Here is a 21,330-nt window from a genome sequence, read left to right as displayed (position 1 = left end):
ACGGCGTGGCCCAGCCCACAGCCTCCTCCTGGCAAAGCCACCCGCTAGTTGACAACCAACCAGGCTCTTTACAGCAATCACGGGACACTGGGCATTAACCACAAGCTGCTACTGGGAGGAAGCGCCACTGGGCAGAATAGGACTGGTTCAACATCATTTTCCATTGTATGTATTAAATGACAAGTGCTGCAAAAACCACAAAAGCATTTATTTCACCTCCTCACTTGCACTTCTGTGACATAGACGATCAAGACATTACTCAGAGAGACTTTGTCTTGAACCGTAGATCTTTCTAGAGAGTGTTCTGCTTTCCCCTATGGGTCAAAGTTCAGAGGACAAACCAAAAGAGACGAGTAGAGTGGGGGAGGCAAAGTGTCAGCCAATAGGAGTGCCAGCGTGTGTTCTGAGAAAAAGACTGTTTGTTTAACTTTTTTGGTATGTTTGTGTCCCTACAGGCTGCGGCCGGTTGGCCGGCCCTGACGTATTCTAATCCCCCGTTCTAAAAACCCTTGTCTGAATCTGGCGCTTGTACATAGGAACAATGCAGGCACAAATATGCACATGGCCACAACAGAGCTGCAGACTAGAAGTAAGGGGATTTCCTGTGTTGGGGAGGCATCTACAGGTCCAAACCCTACAGCTGACCCATACCACCCCAAATCTCTATCTCTGTCCACATGGATGGGCAGACAGGCAAACAGAGATGAGGGGACTGGGGTCTGGGGACAAGTGGGCCATCTCAAACTAGCTGACAGCTGGCAGGGATATATTCTGCAGACATGGTATTGCAACCGATGAGCCAGTATCGTAAAGTCAGCCAAAATGGGCTAAGGCAGGGGTCTCAAACTCAATTTATCTGGGGGCCACTGGAGCTAGGGTCTGGGCAAGGCTGGGCTGTATCAGGTTTTCCAAAAAAAAAAAAAAAACGCATTTATTAAAAACGGAAAAATATACAAACTTTTTCAGTGCTTTGGTTCCGATTTTCTACAATAAAAGCTCTGATAAAACATTCCACTGTTCTCAAATATCTTCATTTTTTTTTCTGCACAAAATAAGATGAAAAATAAATAAACAAATCAAGAATAAAGAAAATCAATCCATCAGTAATAAATAAATATAATAATAATAACAAAACTCCAAATAATAAAAACTTAAGAAACCACATATAGTTGGTGGGTAAACAAATTATTTTTTTTTAGATTAAAATGAACAAAGCATTATTAGAGCCCTGTAGACATGACAAAACACGACTATAGTCACATTTATACTCTTTTTATTTACAACATATTGCGCAACTGCAGGGTCTTGAGACACATGCTAACTCGCAAACTAGAGAGCTAGCGACCTAAACGGTAGCCTTCAAGTTATTTCCTTTAAACTTAAATAGCCAAAAACTTACCACTTCCACACGGATAGGGAGGATAACTATTAACAGTTATTTAACCTTTAACATGAACATTAATCAAACGTAATAATTTTTTCTGGGTACAGGATACCATATACACATGCGGCCCGTGGGGCAAATGTGGCCCGCAGGACACAAGTTTGAGGCCCTTGGGCTAAGGGATTCTGATTGCCAATTGAAATATTTACATAAAGTCACATTAGGCATGACTAGTTAATGGCATTCATAAGAGAATATACGCTCATCAACCACAACATTAGATTCATCTGCATCTGTCTTTAAAAAGAAAAATAGATCTATATCCCTCTGTGGATCTCTCCTTTTACCTATGGAGCAATAGGTTCAAGAGGCACCGAAGGGGCCCGGCACATTCTGGGCCACAGACCAGGAGGCGTGTGGAATGAAAATGGCACAGCTGTCCCTGAACTGACGAGAAATTACATGATTGGACTTTAAACTCAGGAATGTGTGTTCCTATTGTCTCCTTCTTTGAAAAACATTTGCTATCTGCATCCAAGAGATTCATCAAAGCTGGAAGACCCCTCCGGTTGCTTCCCTTTCAAGCAAACTTCCTTCTGTGTCTTTCTCTCTCGCTCTGTTTGATATGTCAACACACTCTCATTCAACCAACTGACCCGGATCCACACGAAAAACACATGGGACAGACATCTCTGAATACACACACACACACGCACACACACACTGATTCCACTGCTGCAACAAAAAAGGAACATTTAAAAGTCAACTGGAACCAATGTGGAATTCCATCCATGTGTGCACATACATTACTTTAACACACTACACACAAAAGTGCTAGAAGGATGTGCAGAGCTACACACCTGTGTCCCATAGTTTTGGGACCCCTGAGGCTCCAAAAAATAAACAGTTAGTGGTTGTATTGGTTTGCAGCCACAAGAGGCAAACTCCATTCTTTCATACTCTTAGGATAAATGTGTCACCGGATGATCCACCATGATGAACCTTCAGGAAATAAAAACTGTTTTACTACTATTCATTATTTGTTTTTGTTTCTTGACAAACATCTAACTAAATAATTATCTGCATAATTATCTGCATATTACATTTAAACTACGGAAACCAAATGTGACATCAATTATCATGATTGCGATATGAATACTGTGGCCTAAAGGAAATAGGGGAACATAGCTGGCCCTAAGACTTGAGATACAAACCTTTGCTTGTGTTGAATTGGGACAGATGTTCCTATTAAAAGGGAGGAAAGATGTGCTCCACATGCAACAACCAAAGCATAATTGACGTATTAGATCATTGCTCTGCAACATGTTTAAATAATAATAACAACAATGGTTGGTCCCAACAGATATGATATAACAACATTTGAACAGAATGATAGATATTAATGCTTGAAGGGGCCTGAATATGAATGGATGGTGCATTTAGAGGTGGTCCTTGGGTTAGTATGTACGAGTTCCTTTCCGAGACTGTAGTGGAAGACAAGCTTCGGTGTAAGTCGGATCTTTAGGATACACCTAAATAGACAAATTAACTTCTACACTGCAGAAACTACATTTCAAGAAGGCAAAAATGTCCAATTTTAAGCAAGAGATAATTTTCCCCCAAAAAATATGTTGTCTAGTAATTTTCACATGTGAAAAATAATCTTATTTTAAAGATGAACTGCACTTTTTGGGGGGGAATTTTGTGTCGAGTTGGCTGGTATCCTTCCACATTCCATTGCATTCCGTTGCAATGCCTCTGTTGAAGATCCATCCATTTTCTATGCCACTTATCCTCACTAGGATCGCGGGGGTATGATGGAGCCTATCCCAGCTGTACAGTACACCCATGACTGGTCGCCAGCACAGGGCACAGGGCACATATAGACAAACAACCATTCACACTCACATTCATACCTATGGAAAATTTGGAGTCACCAATTAACTTAACATGCATGTTTTGCGAATGTGGGAGGGTTGAGAATCAAACCCAGGTCTTCCCGATCTCCTGACTGTGTGGCCTAATACTGAGCACATTGATTATTCGTTCACGGTGCACCCCCCTGTAACTAGCTAGTCCAGCAAGTCTCGTGTTTATGGACCAAAATCATTTAATTGGGGGGGGGGGGTATGTAACCATATAACACGGAGAACCACCTCTATGAAAGTGAACTCCTAAAACTGTTTGCACTTAGTCAACAAAACACATCATACATTTGTAGGCCACAATATAATGCACTAAGATTTGTGTAATGTATATCTCGATAATAAATAACCAGTATACAAAAACACAATAGATTTGTTCTCAGTCTATATATTGTGTTTCAAGTGTGAGCTTGGGAGAACAGTTAACACATCTCATATGGCAGCCTGTGATGAAATCCATATCTTGAAAAGCACACAAAGATACACACACGGTCACACTGAATGCTTTTCTCTGCATAAATATGGCTGGAAGGGATTTATATAAAGTAGACAAACGCAGTCAGAAGGAAATTATTTGCTTTGTCTTGTGTACGCTGCTTGAATGAAAACAAGCAGACGGGAAACAAAGGGAAGGGGTGGATGGTGATATCTCAAAGCAAATATTAACATGGTCTCAATGAACGGGAAGTTGACAAACAGGTAATATAATAAGACTTTTTCTCCAATGACTTGAAATATTTCTAAAGTTTCACACTATGTACGTCATCAACAATGTGAACACCAAGTATACGCAAACAAACACTCTATTTATTCGTCATCTGATACCAACTCAGAGATGCCATACAAATGGAAAGCTACAGACTAAACCACACTACACATAAAAGAGACAACACTAATGTACAGCAAAAAAGGTCAGTAAGGATAATTCATAATGCCGCCTACAGAGAACATACTAACTCCTTATTTCTAAAATCACAAATACTTCAACTTGCTGATATAGTTCATCTTCAAACAGCTAAAATAATGCATAAGGCTAAAAACAACCAATTACCTAAAAATGTCATCCAATACTTCTCTACAAGAGAGGAGAAATATGATCTCAGGGAAGAACTACGTACATTTGAAATACTTCTATGCTAGGACTACGTTAAAAAGCCATAGCATTTCAGTATGTGGAATCAAACTACGGAATGGATTGAGTAAGGACCTCAAACAATGCACAACGATGAGCCAATTCAAGAAACAATACAAGCAGTTGATGTTTGCTAAATACAAGGATGAAGAGTCTTGAACCAGTCATGATGTGCTATATATATCACTATATTGACACTTACTATGGTACCCATTATGGCATTGGATGGTCATTTCACCTCGTACTTCGGTACGAGGTACATTATTAAAAAAAAAATTATGGAAAGCAGGAAGTGAACAAATGTAACATTTACTGATTGTAAAAGTACCAGATGGAGGGGTAGGATTTAATAAGCTTTGCTTCTTCCTACTCCTTTTGGACATGTGGAACTGTGAACTGATTATGTGATGCATTCAATTGTAATCTGATGCATGTTCAAATGAAATTAAACCATTACCATAACCATAATGCTATGTCATCTAAAAGTTGTTTTAAATCACCAACTAAGTAGTGTAAGGTAGAACGACTCCGAGTGGTGCCAATTATTCTGCTAACCCAACACTGACAGACCCTGCAACCATCATGAACTAAACATTATTCCAGAACAAGGACTCAACTGAACTTAGCATGCACATACACACACACACACACACACACACACACACACTGCCAATCAGGGTTTGTGTTGGCGAGACGTCCTGACACAGCATCCGGGGTCAATCTTGACAGGTTGTTGCTATTTCCAGTAGAAATGCAAATAAGGTTTGAAGGGAACGTCACACATGGAGCGATGTGCTATGACTCCTGGTTTGCTTGCTCGTTAAAATAAGGCTAGAAGGCGGGAAGAAGTCAGGTCCAAAAAACTCATTTGGGGAAAGTGTACGGCAAAGAAGAGAGACAGGAAGGCAGGGGGGGGGGCAGGACAGGTGTTGTGGGTTGCTCAAGAAAAATGTCAATAACAGAGGGTCAGCCTCTCACTTCCTGTACCTGAGGGCATCATGGGACCAACTCAAGTCCAGACAGGACTGCCAACAACCTAAAGGTAGGGGAGTGTGTGTCTCTATGTACTGTATGTGTGCAAATCAGACCTGAGGCGAGGACAATATGACTAAGCCTAACTTTTGAAAACACCCTGAGAGAGCTTGGAGGGAAATACTGCATTATGTCAATAAACGTATCCTGTTGCTATGAGAGATTCATCAATCATTACAGGAAATGGAAAATATAACATTCGATTCCAGTACTGTATTGCAATGGTAATGGTCGTGGTTGGATTTATTTATTTTATATACAAATCAAATCACGACCATTCAAGAACACAATTTCTGAGAGATACATATTTAGGGAGGTCCTATTGCACACATGCAAATTGTGTGCAATAGTGAAACTCAGCTGTTGCAGACAGTGTCTACTTCTGACAATGAACCATCATGACAGCTCATGTAAAGAATTATAAACAGTCATCTAATTTACAATAACATGAATTTACATTATGTGGGCAGACACAATAATGTCAACACACCTTGAAGTAATGTTAGCGCTCTAATGGAAAATAGTCTTTAAGTCTTTGAAGCTGCCAATGCGGGACACTTAAGTTAGCCTAAACAACATTATGTCTGTGATCGACTACTGAAAGCGGTAGTGTGTAAGCTTCTTGCCACTTTCTTTGCAGTCATTATTCATTCTCTGCCATGAGGTTTAAGACATTATCGGCAACTTACAACATATGTATAAACACAAATTACTGGAGAAGCTTGACATTGTTTTTTTTGTTTTTTTAAACCAATATTCAATATTTAGTCCAGCACTTCATCACTGATACTGATACTGATACTGATACTCAATCTAATGTCAGGTCACATGTCGTGCAATGAAGAGATTATGCTTTTTTTTTACTTTGGTGCAACTGCATGCATTTCACAAACAAACAAAACGAGACAAATAATGCTACATTTTGTCTTAACAAAAGTCATTAACAAATCATGACCAATTAAAGTAAGATGCCTTACTTCCCTTTGCATAATCAGCCCTTTCATTGCAAATTGAAGATCATTTTTCTGAGATCCTTAAGTGTTTTTATTGTGAAGGTCGGAAGCGTGCTGTTTTATCTTTGAGATGCAGCTGCATGCTCATAGAAAGTGCCTTCCGAGCTTCATGACTGAGAGAATGTAGCCAGGCTCTAATAGGATATCTTAAAGGGGAACTGCGGATATCTTAAAGGGGAACTGCACTTTTTGGGGGAATTTTGCCCATCATTCACAAGCCTTATGTGAAACATGGACACATATGTCTTTTCCTTTTTTGTGCATTATAAATGAGAAATTTCAATCAAAGTTAATTTCAGCTATCTTACAATGCTATCATTGGGATTGAAGGTATTTGCTTAATTTTGCTGGCTAAAGATAAAAGCTAAAACAAACACATAGTCTCACAAATGCAGACAAAAGATACTTATACACGCACCCACACAAAAAAAGTACTAACCATGACAACTGACAGTTAAGGTGGAAACATCGAGTACGTTGCTTTGCAACAAAAAAAAAGCAGAGACGCCTTGATGGCCCTGCGAACAAACGAAAGCAGAAACACCATGAAAGAAGCGGTTCAAGCAAGGGCAGTGACGAAAGCTGATTGGCTCATACACAATCTTGAGTGTATAAAAGGCCGGGCAGGGAAAGGAAGGGTGCTTTGTGCAGCTGCGCTGTAATAAGACCCGCTTACTTGTAGGCATACAGGGACTGCAGATAAAACCGAACGTCTGTATTAGGTATTGTTGTCAGTAATAAACAATCTGGTTCTCATTCTATGATTTGGTTCTTTAAGATTCCCTTATCCTCTATTCGAAACCTACTTAGAGGCCTCAGGGGGAGGATTTCTACAGGATACACCTATTTCGACTATGAACTCATGCATTAACATGTACACTGATAACATGTAATAGTTGCAGTATCTTGCCGTATCTTGATAATTTTAAACACCACTGATACATACTCATACTAGTTCTGTCAACAACAGTGGCACCAACACTTACGATGTCCTCTCTCCTTGGGATGGCTGTGTCTTCCAGCACAAGACGTGTGCTCCAGTCCTCCGGTAAAAAATGCTGACGGCAAGGCAGCATCTTTTTGAGTCTTTGTAGCGAAATCGAGAGCAAGGTATCCACTCTTTGGTATGTGAACGATGCTAAGACTAGCGATTAGCAAGGCTTTGTGTTGGTTAGCTTGTATCAATGCGGCGAAGAAAGAAGTTTTGGTAGTGTTTGAAATCATCAAAATACGGCAAGATACTGCAACTGTTACATGTTGTCATCAGTGTACGTGTTAATGAATGATCATAGCATGTACATAAAAAAACATGCAGGGATTTTTTTAGAGGGTTTCATAGTCGAAATAGGTGTGTCCCAATGATGGGCATTGTTAGCTAGCTCATATAACATCAGTCAGCCGATATTGTTGGACATCCCTAATTACAGTAATTATTAGACTGGAGAGGCATACTGTCAGTGTCAATCATATACGAGCATTATCACCTTTGGAAAGGGCAAATGTTTTGATTACTTTCTTGTATTGCTTGTATTGTTTTATTAAATTGTGGATCTATGTGCACTGGCCAGTGAGTTCATATGGCAACTGCTAAGTAAAACCAGTTTCACACCACACAGACTCTTTTGTCTCCTTCAACAAAAAGAATTCAAATCAGAGGACATGCTGTTATGGATGGCTTCCTCTATCTCCAGCTGCACAGATAAATGACAAGGATAAAAACAGACACAGACACGCAAACAGTTAATTGGCCTTCACACACATACTGTATGTGGTGGAACTATTTTTGTACAATAATCTGGGGCTGCAGATCAATCTTATCTGATTGCACCGAGTGGTGTTGTGAGATTTGAACAAGCTGTTCCATCAAAGGCTCCTGGTGCTGCTTCCTTTACGCTCCTCATTAGTGCATGTTGGGCTCCATCCGAATGTTTTAGCGTGAAGGCTTAAAGGTGAACCCCGACCCTTTGAAGCCGGTGGCCCCTTGTGCAGGGTCACATGGTTTTTGCCTCAATATCACAGCAACACCCGACATGTTTCCCCTCCCCCGCATGACCACCCATCCACACAGATAGGCAGCGTCACATAAGAGGACATATAAAACAGGTACCACGCCTAGTCAGCAAATATGGATCACAAGACATTTAGACCTTCACAAACCACACAATGTTTGAAAAACATATAGCGTTCATAGTCCACCACCTGCTCTGATGGCAGTATTGGGCACCCGTGGTAATTTTCAAGAGTTTCCTTTATAAATCCCCGGTTGCTTGGATCAGCAATTTCAGTTAAATATATCATATAGCAGAAAAACACACTGATGTATGAGATGTTAAATTAAGTTTATTGGATTTACAAAAAGTGTACAATATATATAACAAAAGTATGCAGGTGCATAAATGTTGGCACCCTTGTTGTTTTATTGATTTGAATACCTTTAACACTAATTATTGGAACACAACATTTGTTTGGTATTTGGAATATGGGAGGAAACCGGAGTACCCGGAGAAAACCCACGCATGCACGGGGAGAACATGCAAACTCCACACAAAGATGGCCGAGGGTGGGATTGAACTCGGTTCTCCTAGCTGTGAGGTCTGCGCGCTAACCACTCGACCACCGTGCAGCCCAATCATGAGAAAGGGTATTTAAGGTGGCCAATTGCAAGTTGCATCTTCTCTGAAGAGTAGCACCATGGTAGCTTAAAAACAACTGTCAAATGACTTGAAAGCAAAGATTGTTCAACATCATGGTCTAGGGGTAGGATACAGAAAGTTAGCTCAGAGATTTCAGCTGTCAGGTTCCACTCTGAGGAACATAGTGAGGAAATGGAAGACCACAGACACAGTCCTAGTTAAAGGAAACCTAGTATGACTTTTCCACTTTTCTGGGAAGCATTTATTAATGCAAAAGAGGGATCTACTAAATATTGATGTCATTTTTTTTGTTGGGGTGCCCAAATTTTGCGCTTGCCTACTTTTATTAAAATAATTATTGCACAGTTTCTGTAAATCCTATAAACTTCATTCCATTTCTCATCTATCAGTGTGTTTGTCTGCTATATGATATATTTAACTGATATCCCAACAACCAGTGATTTATAAAGGAAAATCTTAAAAATGATCAGGGGTGCCCAAACTTTTTTCATACTGTATGGTCTACTAAATTAGTCTCATCTGTGCATCAATACAAAAACAAACTGCTGAACTCAGACATACAACGAGCCAGGTCATTAGCATAATGCAAATGTTCAATATTTCCAACACTGCCTCTGTTACTACCTCGGAAACATATTTATTTATTTAACAACTCAATACAATACACTCATATGTGACCTTTACTCATCTGTATACACCAGTCATTATTTGCACTGAGACCCATTGCACTAAAATTAATATATCTGCAATAGGCTCCAGCACCCCCCGCGACTCTCGTGAGGAAAAGCGGTAGAAAAAGAAAGAAAGAATGAATGAATATGTCTGCAATACATATCTGCTCCTGTGCAATATTATGTGTATATCTTGGATATCTTGTATATATCTGTATATATCTTGTTAAACTGTCTTTTTTACTTTACTTTTTGTACTTTTTTTTTAACTTGACTATTGCACTGAAAGGAGAAGCTCTCCTATCATTGTTGTACATCTTGTATAATGACAATAAAGGCCATTCCATTCCATTCCATTCCATTCCATCGCCTTCTTTCTATGCTAGTGGTGACACTTTGTAATGTGTTTATTCACCACCAGCCAGCAATTAGACCAGAAACATGAAAGTGCACACTCAAAGAGTTTAAAAGGAAGGAGTCTGACTTTTATGTCATAATTCCCAACTTGTTATCAGCCAAGTTAGATAAAATATGTATGGAAAGAGAAGAGAAGCTGGGGGAGAGATGAAAGGTGAGCCGTGAGACGGTTTTGTTGCAGCTCAGCTACGGGCTGGAGGAGTTTAGTGTGAAAGATTGTGGGTGTGTGTGTCTGTGTATACAAGGGGCAGCTCAGGGGGCAGAGGTCAAAAGTCTGAAAGACAGGAAATTAGCCACACCTGAAGATTTATAGAAGAGGCAGTTTGCAACACTTCAATATGTTACTATAAGGGGTGTCACAAGATAATACAGGAGATCGGGTCTACGAGAACGAGACTTGATGAAACTTTAAGAAAAGTAAATTGAAAAAATATAAACAATATATTATCAGATAATTTATTTTCTATTATGTTACACTTCTGGGGGTGGCACGGCGCTCTAGTGGTTAGCGCGCAGACCTCGCAGCTAGGAGACCAGGGTTCAATTCCACCCTCTGTGTGGAGTTTGCATGTTCTCCCCGTGCATGCGTGGGTTTTCTCCGGGTACTCCGGTTTCCTCCCACATTCCAAAAACATGCTAGGTTAATTGGCGACTCCAAATTGTCCATAGGTATGAATGTGAGTGTGAATGGTTGTTTGTCTATATGTGCCCTGTGCCCAGGGTGTACCCTGCCTCTCACCCGAAGACAGCTGGGATAGGCTCATACAGAGACTGTATGACTGAGACTCACTCCGTTGTTCCCTAAGGCGAGAAATTAGGAAAACAGACCGGCACGCACATAGCAAAATAATAAGGCCGGCAAAATTAAAATATTTTCAATTATTATTGTGTGATTCATTGATGAATAGATTAGTTAGCCATTTTGCTGAATTTCATGTTTAATTTTTTTTTTATTCCCTTTTCCCACCTTTTTCCCACACCTGTCTCTAGTCTAGTAATCAATGGCGTAATTCATTGTAATTCATTGTTTCTGATTCTTGTGATTTGTGCATGTATTCCTTGCTGCTTTATTAGACAAGATATGACTAAACGCCGGTTTGGTCATTTGCTTCCGCTTCCTGAGATGACCTACTGCGGTACTTATTCCTACACACACGTCTATCTTCTGTGTTAACTATTTAGTTTTGATTGTCCTCTTGCTTCCTCGGGGATTATCGCTATTTAGCGACACTCCCTAACTCCTTGTTAGTTTTATTGTTGGTGTCCTACTATTTTCCTACTACTGTGTGCTCTCTGCACCGCTCCCTCTGTGACCTTTTTTGTACCTTGTTACCTATTGTTTATTAAAGATCTTATTCATCCAACCCATCACCATCCTTGGAAACACATATTTGTGAAGAGCTCACACTCTAGATATTTTCCACCATGATTAATAACTTAATAACATTTTGTCTCTTATCATTGTCTTGCAAATGGGAGCAAGCTTAGCATATATGTAAGTGTAAAGTGGTCTGACACTGGTCAAAAATAGCAAAACCCCTCAGTAGCACCTCCTAAAGTTGAACCAATTACCTAGGGTGATGACTTCTTACAGTCTAGACATCACATGACGCTGCTAGGCAACCAGGCCAGACATCCCAACTTTGTTGTGAATAGAGTAAAACAAAAGATTCAATCATTTAACTAGTGAACACTGCACTGATTTTTTTATTTTATTTGATCTGCTAGTTAAAAAGTCCCTTTTGATGAAAAATACTCCTTTTAGAAGGATTAATGACCTAAAATAGTGAGTGTGAATGGTTGTTTGTCTATATGTGCCCTGTGATTGGCCGGCGACCAGTCCAGGGTGTACCCCGCCTCTCGTTTGAAGACAGCTGGGATAGGCTCCAGCACACCCGCGACCCTCATGAGGATAAGCAGTAGAAAATGAATGAATGAATAAATGACCTAAAATACTCCCTAGCTGGGAAGGGTGAACAACCTCTTGATGCCATGTCCACCACATGGGTGGAAGTGGGGTGAAGTCGGGCAAACATCTTGTGTTATCATTAATCTAGTTTCATGTGTGTGCATGAATGAACTGCAGTGAAACCCCAAAACTCCACATTGGTATTTTATATTTGTTCTAAAAAGCGGTGATCTACTGCAGTGATTTTCAACCACTGTACCGCGGCACACTAGTGTACCTTGAGAAACCGTCAGGTGTGCCGTGAGGAATTATTCAATATCACTTTTTATAGTTAACATTTATTAATCATCATTTGCAAATATTATGTCAATATCCATGAATATATGGACCCAAATATTCCAATTGCATTTGGTTTATTTGCTCAAACGGAAAGAATTGAACAGGGATGGAATATTCCTTTAACCAATCCGATTGAGGTATCTTGTACCCGCTCAAACGGAAAGTTGTCAGACTGCGTTCTTCTTCCTGGTGTTTTTCTTCTTCTGTTGTTTATTGGCGGTTGGCAAGCAGCTTTGGTGTGCATTAGCGCCATCTGTGGAACAGAATCTAAACCCTTCTATACTTTATTCACAAGTCCAGTTTTATTAAAAAAGAAAATATATATCTATATAAAACATGTCCCGAGTTTAATTATAAAATATTAGCAAGATTGAATTTGATCTTTTCCTGTTTAAATTTATCCCGGGTGCGGATATGACGTAACACGCAGATCCAGACGTTCTTCACTTTTAAAAATGGAGGCCAGCAATCGGCACTGGACTAAGCAAAGTTTGTTTTTGATTCAAACTAAATTTCAAGACTGGACAGATGAAAAACTGGCAATACGGAGTTATTCCAACAAGTGAAAGAAAAACTCGGGGAAGCCGGTATCACGTGATGTTGATGTTTACGTTTTACTGGGCATGCCCTATTGACTATTCTGGTTGATTTTCATGCCGCATGTAGACAAGAGATTGGAATATTCCTTTCTATGGATACCATTGTTTCCCGAAAGGTCATTCGGAAAGAGAAAAAGTGGTGATGTAAAAACATGGCTACTGTGGAGTGTCTGTGGTGTAAAGACTGGCAGAGCAATGTAATATTGGTCCGTGTGGCAACACCAACCTTGTTCCTCCGATAGACTTATTGATGCACGTGTGAGGTCGTGGTGACATTTTGTAACATTTTTGGTTAGTGGTGTGCCACAAGGTTTTTCCAATGTAAAAAAAGGTTGAAAAACACTGATCTACTGTATTGGTCAGATAATATAATACCTAGTCGGTCCGTTAGGATGTTGGAGAAGACTCACCTGTCAGCATCTCCCTGTCCTGACGATGTGTTCCGGTGCAGTGTCTCTCGAACAGCAGAGATGTTGTCTGGCAGCCGGTTCAAGCGCCGTGTGTACAAACCCAAACCACCATCAGTCATATAGCTGTAAAACACACAAACTCACATCAGACATGTGATGATGAAGTTTCAAGACAACAGGTATGTTCCATTTGACTTCCACGACAGTGATGACTATAAACTATCAGTGAGGGGAATATTCAATTCTCAAGTTGCCGGCAGTAAACAACAGAGGTCTGTTACAGAGCTGAAATATTTCAACCGCTTCCATGGCTTCAATGCACCTTCAGAAAGGCTAAAAAAATCATACTCTGTAAGTACAGTCGGAGCTACTGTACATAATCAGAGCATTCATTTCATAAGAAGAATGAATTTGATTTATTGGTTGTAGGACTCAGATGGTGACCGTTAGCAGCACTTACACAAACATTCCCACTCCAACTAAAACAACACTGACCAATCCCCCAAATATTGACCCATTTAGGAGACTCCTAATGGAAGTAAATATTGACACATTTCCCTCAGGTGTAACCCAATGAAATGTTTGCTGATTTAAGTTGAGGCTGGACCGTTGGATGGCTGAATGCTTTCTGTGTGGGGCCGTGATGATTTTGTTTTTACAGTTAAGTGAGTAGAAATATAAGCCCGTACGGTATAACCCTTCTGGTTTATCTCAATGTAGAATCTCAGTAAGAGTGGACCCCATAAGTACAGTATGCACAACAGCACAGTGTTTCCTTTGTTGGACCAAAATAGACAACAATGTTCTGGTTTTATTAATGATTTAAGTTAATTTCACAATTAACTAATTCCGTGTCCTTTAACCACAACCAAGTTGTCAGATGTTCTACATTCCCACCAGAACAAGAATACCATTTCACTGCATAATTAGTTCAAATGTTCGTGGAATCAAACATTGTTTCCATCTATATTGCTTTCCACTGCTGACAAAAACACGACCTCCGAGTATTAAAAATAGCATCCGATGTAAGACAGCATACATCGCTGGGAGAATGAAAATGTTTTCATGTGCAGGACTACACAAGGACAGACACATGCACGGACACACTGAGGGATCAGTTGCCGGTTAACCTGTAACCGACTGCAGGAGAAACATGCCTAAACAAGACAGTTTATGGGCTGAAACTGTAGCCAGGCAGTGCTGACTCAGCTGTGTTAAAACAAAACACTTCAATTCAACACAGTTGTATTGCTACATACCTTTCAGCCTCAAACATGGTTTGTCCAATTCAAGATAAACACATCCAGGTTAGTGTTAGTGTAGAAGACCGCTGATGAAATCTCCAAAACAAATGATGTGCTGGTTATCGGTATTGAGCCTGCGCTATATCTGCCATCATTTGCATGAAATCAGCAGGTGAGGGCAGAGTGGATCATGTAGATATCATATGTGAGAACACGCCAGCACGGCTGTGTTTCCATGTGCAGCCTGAGCTGAGTGTTGGTATGCAGCCTCTTTCCTCAGCTACACATGCTCTCCCCTCCTGGCAGGAGGTTCTTGCTGTCTGCTCAAGGTGGAAAAGGGCTGAGATGGACGGGGGAGGGCGGGGAAGTTTATCAGGCAACATAGCCTTGGGCTAAAAAGGTGTTTTGGGGGTGTTCATCAAAGAACACAAAGAAAAAAAGAGAAAAGGGGGTTGTTGCTCATCTATATGTATGCAGTGTACAATTTAGAGAGTATACAACAGGGGTCTCAAACACACGGCCCGTGGGCCAAATGTGGCCCGCAGGACACTAGTTTGAGGCCCCCGCCTTAATATGAAAGTTTACTATTAGTGCGGCCCGTGCAAGTTTGATATGGATGCTGTATGGTATCATGTACCCAGAAAAAATTATTACGTTTGATTAATGTTCATGTTAAAGGTTAAATAACTGTTAATAGTTATCCTCCCTATCCGTGTGGAAGTGGTAAGTTTTTGGCTATTTAAGTGTAAGGAAATAACTTAAAGGCTACCGTTTAGGTCGCTAGCTCTCTAGTTTGCGAGTTAGCATGTGTCTCACGACCCTGCAGTTGCGCAATATGTTGTAAATAAAAAGAGTATAAATGTGACTATAGTCGTGTTTTGTCATGTCTACAGGGCTCTAATAATGCTTTGTTCATTTTAATCTGAAAAAAATAATTTGTCTACCCACCAACTATATGTGGTTTCTTAAGTTTTTATTATTTGCCGTTTTATTATTATTATTATATTTATTTATTACTGATTGATTGATTTTCTTTTTTCTTGATGTGTTTAGTTTTTTTCATCTTATTTTGTGCAGAAAAAAAATTAAGATATTCGAGAACAGTGGAATGTTTTATCAGAGCTTTTATTGTAGAAAATCGGAACCAAAGCACTGAAAAAGTTTGTATATTTTTCTGTTTTTAATAAAAGCGTTTTTTTTTTTTTTGAAAACCTGATGCGGCCCAGCCTTGCCCAGACCCTAGCTCCAGTGGCCCCCAGGTAAATTGAGTTTGAGACCCCTGGTATACAATATTTAGCTACCATTAACTGTTAGCATTTCGTTTAGACATTGTATAACTATGTTAATTCATCAATACCAAGCATAGCAGTACTGTAAACACGCTTAAACTGACTTTATGGTTAAAAATCGGGGAGACATACGTAACTTATTTATTGATTTGCTGATTTGAGAATAGGCCTGACAAAAATGTACACTGAGGTTTGTTGTTGTTTTTTTTTTTTTTTTACCTGCTTACCACAATTATTATATACAGGATGATGACTTTCATTTCTTGTATTGGCAGATACCATATAAGATAATACTGTTAACTGTACTGTATTTTGAGGAGGACATGCACTGCCAATATGTTGTGACCTTCTTGGGTAAACACCCCACCTCAACGTGGAAGAACCAGTTAGTGGATGATGCCACACTTGTAAAATTGCAAACTGCTAAATGGCCTCACGGCTGTAAAAGATGGGTGGGCGGTCTCGGTCTGTGTCTTTTTTAAATATTTAAGCCTCGGGGAAACTCCACCCACCAAACACACACTCTGCACACTTACACAAACGTAGATTAAAACACACACACACACACTCCATGGCTTTCTACCCCCAACACAACAAATGGCCTCCAGTCTGATTCATTTGCATAAAATGGCAATTTTCCAGGCAACAAATTTGTTCTGCAAATAATGGAATACACACAATAGACATATGTCAAACACAGACTTGCAATCGAGGTGACACTAGGATATTAAGGGTTTTTAGTAGAGGAGGACAGCATCCATCCATCCCTTTTCTTATTCCACTTATCCTCACTAGGGTATGCTGAAGCCTATCCCAGTCGACTTTGGTGTACACTCTGGATTGGTTAATGGCAGGGTACATATAACCAAACAATCATTCACACTCCTTATGGACAATTTAGAGTCTGAGGCCTGTATGGTAGAGTGGCCAGGCGAAAGCCACTCCTTAGTAAAAGGAACATGGCAGCCCGTCTGGAATTTGCCAAAAAGCACCTGAATGACTCTCAGACCATGAGAAACAAAATTCTCTGGTCTGATGGCTTTCGTCTGGCCACTCTACCATACAGGCCTGATTGGTGGATTGCTGCAGAGATGGTTGTCCTTCTGGAAGGCTCTCCTCTCTCCACAGAGGAACGCTGGAGCTCTGACAGAGTGACCATCGGGGCCTTGGTCACCTCCCTGACTAAGGCCCTTCTTCCCCGATCGCTCAGTTTAGAAGGCCGGCCAGCTCTAGGAAGAGTCCTGGTGGTTCCAAACGTCTTCCATTTACAAATAATGGAGGCCACTGTGCTCATTGGGACCTTCAAAGCAGCAGAAATGTTTCTGTATCCTTCCCCAGATTTGTGCCTCAAGACAATCCTGTCTCGCAGGTCTACAGACAGTTCTTTTGACTTCATGCTTGGTGTTTGTGCTCTGACATGCACAGTCAACTGTGGGACCTTATATAGACAGTTATTATATTTCCAAATCATGTCCAATCAACTGAATTTACTGCAGGTGGACTCCAATTAAGCTGTAGAAAGATCTCAAGGATGATCAGTGGAAAAAAGATGCACCTGAGCTCAATTTTCAGCTTCATGGCAAAGGCTGTGAATACTTATGTAAATGTGATTTCTTAGTTTTCTATTTTTAATAAATTCAAAAAAAGTAAAAAAAAAACTTTTTCACATTGTCATAATGGAGTATTTTGTGTAGAATTTTGAGGTAAGAGATTAAATTAATACAATTTGGAATGAGGCTGTAACATGACAAAATGTGGAAAAAGTGAAGCGCTGTGAATACTTTCCGGATGCACTGTACGTATATATGGGCACACCGCTAATAAATGGGTATAGCTGCTAGGGGCAGGGGGCGTGGCAAACTAGTGCTAGCAATTGCTATAAATATTTGGAATTGTAGAATCACTGCTGCATTTATGACATGCACTGTACATTATCATCTTGGATTTTTATGTGAAGGTACTATAAATTGATAAAATAAATAATTAATTACATAAAAATAAAAATAAAAATAAAAATAAAAATAAAAATAAAAATAAAAATAAAAATAAAAATAAAAATAAAAATAAAAATAAAAATAAAAATAAAAATAAAAATAAAAATAAAAATAAAAATAAAAATAAAAATAAAAATAAAAATAAAAATAAAAATAAAGAATGGGTCTGGATCTGAACACAGCCAGTATGAATGAGAATAGTATACTACTGCCCTCTTCTGGTAAGTTGTATAAGTACACATTGTCAACTCCATTTCCTGAGCAATCCTTTCAGCTAAAAACATGCCCTGCATAGTCCGCATCCACTCACCCACTGGCGACATCATCCGTGCGTGCAGCATTCTTGCTCAGAACATCTCCATCACTCATGTAGCCAGTGACCTCCATGGCTAACCCATCAAGTTCCACATCCTCCCCGGGTCTGTCTCCAAGCTCCACGCTACAGAGGCCTCCACTCCTGCCTGCCAGCTGTCTTCTGAGGTGCCCCGGGTACAAGTAGCGACCTGCTTGGCTGCCTGCCACCCGGCCCGCATAACCATTCCCCACGGAGGGGGCATCCCCCGCTTGAAGACGAGGGCTGGACTGGCCCAATCTCCATGATGACAAGGAGGGCCGGGTAGCAGTAAGACTGAGGATGCTTCGTCCACCCCCGCTGTTGTTGTTGCCACTGCTGATATCTGTAGTGACGCTGCCATCAAAAGTGGTCTCCAAGGTGCTGAGGACAAAAACACAGTGGGAGAAAATGAATGAAAAATGTAAAAATGCTATTTCCTTTCTCTGGTTCCCTGCCAGAATATTGGTACATGCACGCCATATTTGACAGCTTTTGGAGGGAGAAGAGAAGAAAAGCAGCATCCGGAGTGAACAAAAAACTTTATAACACCCTTTCATTGACTCTGTTAACATTCTCGTTTATCTCACGTTAATCTTAAGGACCAGACACGCTTATTCAGCATCACCAGACCTTGTAGAACACTTTTTCTGTGTATTGTGACCAGCAAATAACCTGCACTGCTCAAAGGAGCCGACATGACCCCTCACATGAGTAGGTTTGACACCTATGTGGGTTTAGATGCCCATGCTGGCAAACACAAAGGAAGAGGGCAACCTTTGTCTCCACAGCAGTCCAGCTTCTGAACGCTGACTCCCTCCCTCACTGTACAGATATTGCACAACCCTCATTTAATGTAATTTGTCATTTTTTATTTTGCATCGTATAACTTTGTGGTTACCGTACGGTGACCTAGTGGTAAGAATATTGGCCACACAGTCAGAAGATGCAAAAAATCTGTGTTAACTCCAGGTACTCCGGCTTCCTCCCACATTCTAACTAAACCATTCATTCATTCATTCATTTTCTACCGCTTTTTTTCCTCACGAGGGTCGCGGGGGTGCTGGAGCCTATCCCAGCTGTCTTTGGGCGAGAGGTGGGGTACACCCTGGACTGTTGGCCAGCCAATCACAGGGCACATTTAGACAAAAAACCATTCACACTCACATCCATACCATAACCCACGCATGCACGGGGAGAACATGCAAACTCCATACAGAGATGGCCGAGGGTGGAATTGAACTCTGGTCTCCTAGCTGTGAGGTCTGCACGCTAACCACTAGACCGCCCCTCTAACTAAACCAATGATATTAATTCAATTAATTAATCTTTGAGTTCATATAACAAACACAACAGCAACCTTACTACATTTTTTACTCAAATATCAATTACGTTTTTCTCGACTCATGATTACGTAAGAGCCCAACGTTAAAATTCTTAAATTCTAGAAAAACAGTACTAAACTAAAATCCAGACAGCTGCGTCAACACGGAGACGCGAGGCCAGAGCAGAGGTCGAGAGTCTGTGACAGGAAACCAGATTAGAGCTAAACCTGAATGAAAGCCGGCATGAAAGACATGCCCTGTGATCAAAGTCAAAGACTGCCTCAGAAGAACATCACAAAAAGAAGAGCTAATACCTGTAAACCTCGACAGACAGGGTCTGCTTACCATATAGCCGCTCAGTCATTGCCTCAAATCAGTTCCCCACTTAGCCTGCCTTTGCCGTGATTCACTTGAAACAACCCAGCATATTCAACACATCATGGTAAATAACATGAGTACTTTACTGTATAAACAAGCACCGAGGGAGCACACTGCAGTTACCTGTGTGTGACCTGAGTTCCTCGCAGACTGGACATGGTTTCCTCCAGGTTCTGGCGCAGATCTGCAATGTTTTTAACAGTCCGCAACCGCCTTGTCTCCGGGTCTTCACCTGAGCACAAGAACAACAACATATATTGTACATACTCCATGATAAGAAGACACAACTCCGCTGTTGTGAAAGAGGCCACCGACCTGAAAGGTCCTCAGTCGAGGGCTGGTTGGTCTTGCTGAAAGTAACATCCCCACTTCTGCCTCCTGAGCTGGATTCGCTGCTCACAACTCCTTCACACTCAGTTTGAGATCTACAGGGATAGATTGTATGAATAATCAAAGGAAGGAAAAGAACTGATCCTGAATTACCGTGCATTTAGTGGAAAGCTGATATTTCACAAAAGAGGGCTAAAACTGATTAGGAATTAAATCTGCTGTGTTTCCCGTCTTGTGACCGGGGGCCAATATGAGCAGCTTAGTCCAAAATGCCTTCTCGGAGAGATGCATCACACCTTTTACTTTCGCTGGCAGCACTGGCTCTATATATATTATATATATATTAGGGTGCATTAAATTTGAATGGGAATTTTTAAATTCATAATATCAATTTGACTGGCATTCCATTTTTTTCCTAATGAACATAAAATGTCTTTTGAGTTTTGAGGAAATCCATTGAGATTTAGGTGTGCCACCTCACACATAAACCTTTGTAACATTTCTGAAAAAGTGCAATTTCTAGTCCAATTGCCAAAAAGTTGACCTGGAAATGTTGAATACAATGACCTTCTATACAGCATCATTTTCTATAGGGTTATCAAAGGGGGCCCAGACCAAAGACCAGAGGGCAGCATCTTAGGAGAGCTGGTGGGTTGTGCTGCACAGTGCCTAAAATAATAATAATTGGACAAGTGTATATCAGATTATGTAGGACTACAGTACTACTCTCAATAAATATGAGGCATCAGTAATACTGTCTACTCTATATTACTGTTGTTGATGTTATGCTTGCTCAGCTATTAGCTAACTGTCATTAGCAAACTGTAGCTAGCTAATGTTAGCTACAGTAGAGGCAATGAGCACTAAATACCTATAAATATGACTACAAATCATTCAAATTACAAAGACAAAACCACAAATTTACTAGTAATATGTAATAGGAGTATAAATACC

General features: G+C 40.4%; 1 protein-coding gene and 1 long non-coding RNA gene across 11 annotated transcripts in view; one reads left to right on the top strand and one right to left on the bottom strand.

Moving 5' to 3' along the window:
- Window positions 1–21,330, bottom strand: part of nav2a (neuron navigator 2a) — a 201,212-nt gene that overhangs the window by 34,471 nt on the left and 145,411 nt on the right. For 9 of the 10 annotated variants that reach the window (XM_058089756.2, XM_058089757.2, XM_058089753.2 and 6 more), the window contains 4 exons: window positions 20,362–20,471; window positions 20,170–20,278; window positions 18,323–18,727; window positions 13,486–13,608 (listed from right to left, as the gene is read on the bottom strand). In XM_058089756.2, coding sequence (XP_057945739.2) covers window positions 13,486–13,608; window positions 18,323–18,727; window positions 20,170–20,278; window positions 20,362–20,471 — 747 coding nt within the window. Of the gene's footprint in view, window positions 1–13,485; window positions 13,609–14,744; window positions 16,602–18,322; window positions 18,728–20,169; window positions 20,279–20,361; window positions 20,472–21,330 lie in introns of those variants that run through there. The other variant, XM_058089760.2, reaches the window with a different exon arrangement.
- Window positions 1–21,330, top strand: part of LOC144901589 (uncharacterized) — a 229,652-nt gene that overhangs the window by 145,313 nt on the left and 63,009 nt on the right. The gene's annotated exons all lie outside the window — the stretch shown is intronic.

Source organism: Doryrhamphus excisus, linkage group LG13, assembly GCF_037039965.1.
Source record: "Doryrhamphus excisus strain RoL-2023G ecotype Guam linkage group LG13, RoL_Dexc_Guam_v1.1, whole genome shotgun sequence".
In the NCBI taxonomy this organism is placed as follows: Eukaryota; Metazoa; Chordata; class Actinopteri; order Syngnathiformes; family Syngnathidae; genus Doryrhamphus; species Doryrhamphus excisus.
Note: the sequence above shows the minus strand (reverse complement) of the source record. Positions and strands in the feature narration are given on the sequence as shown.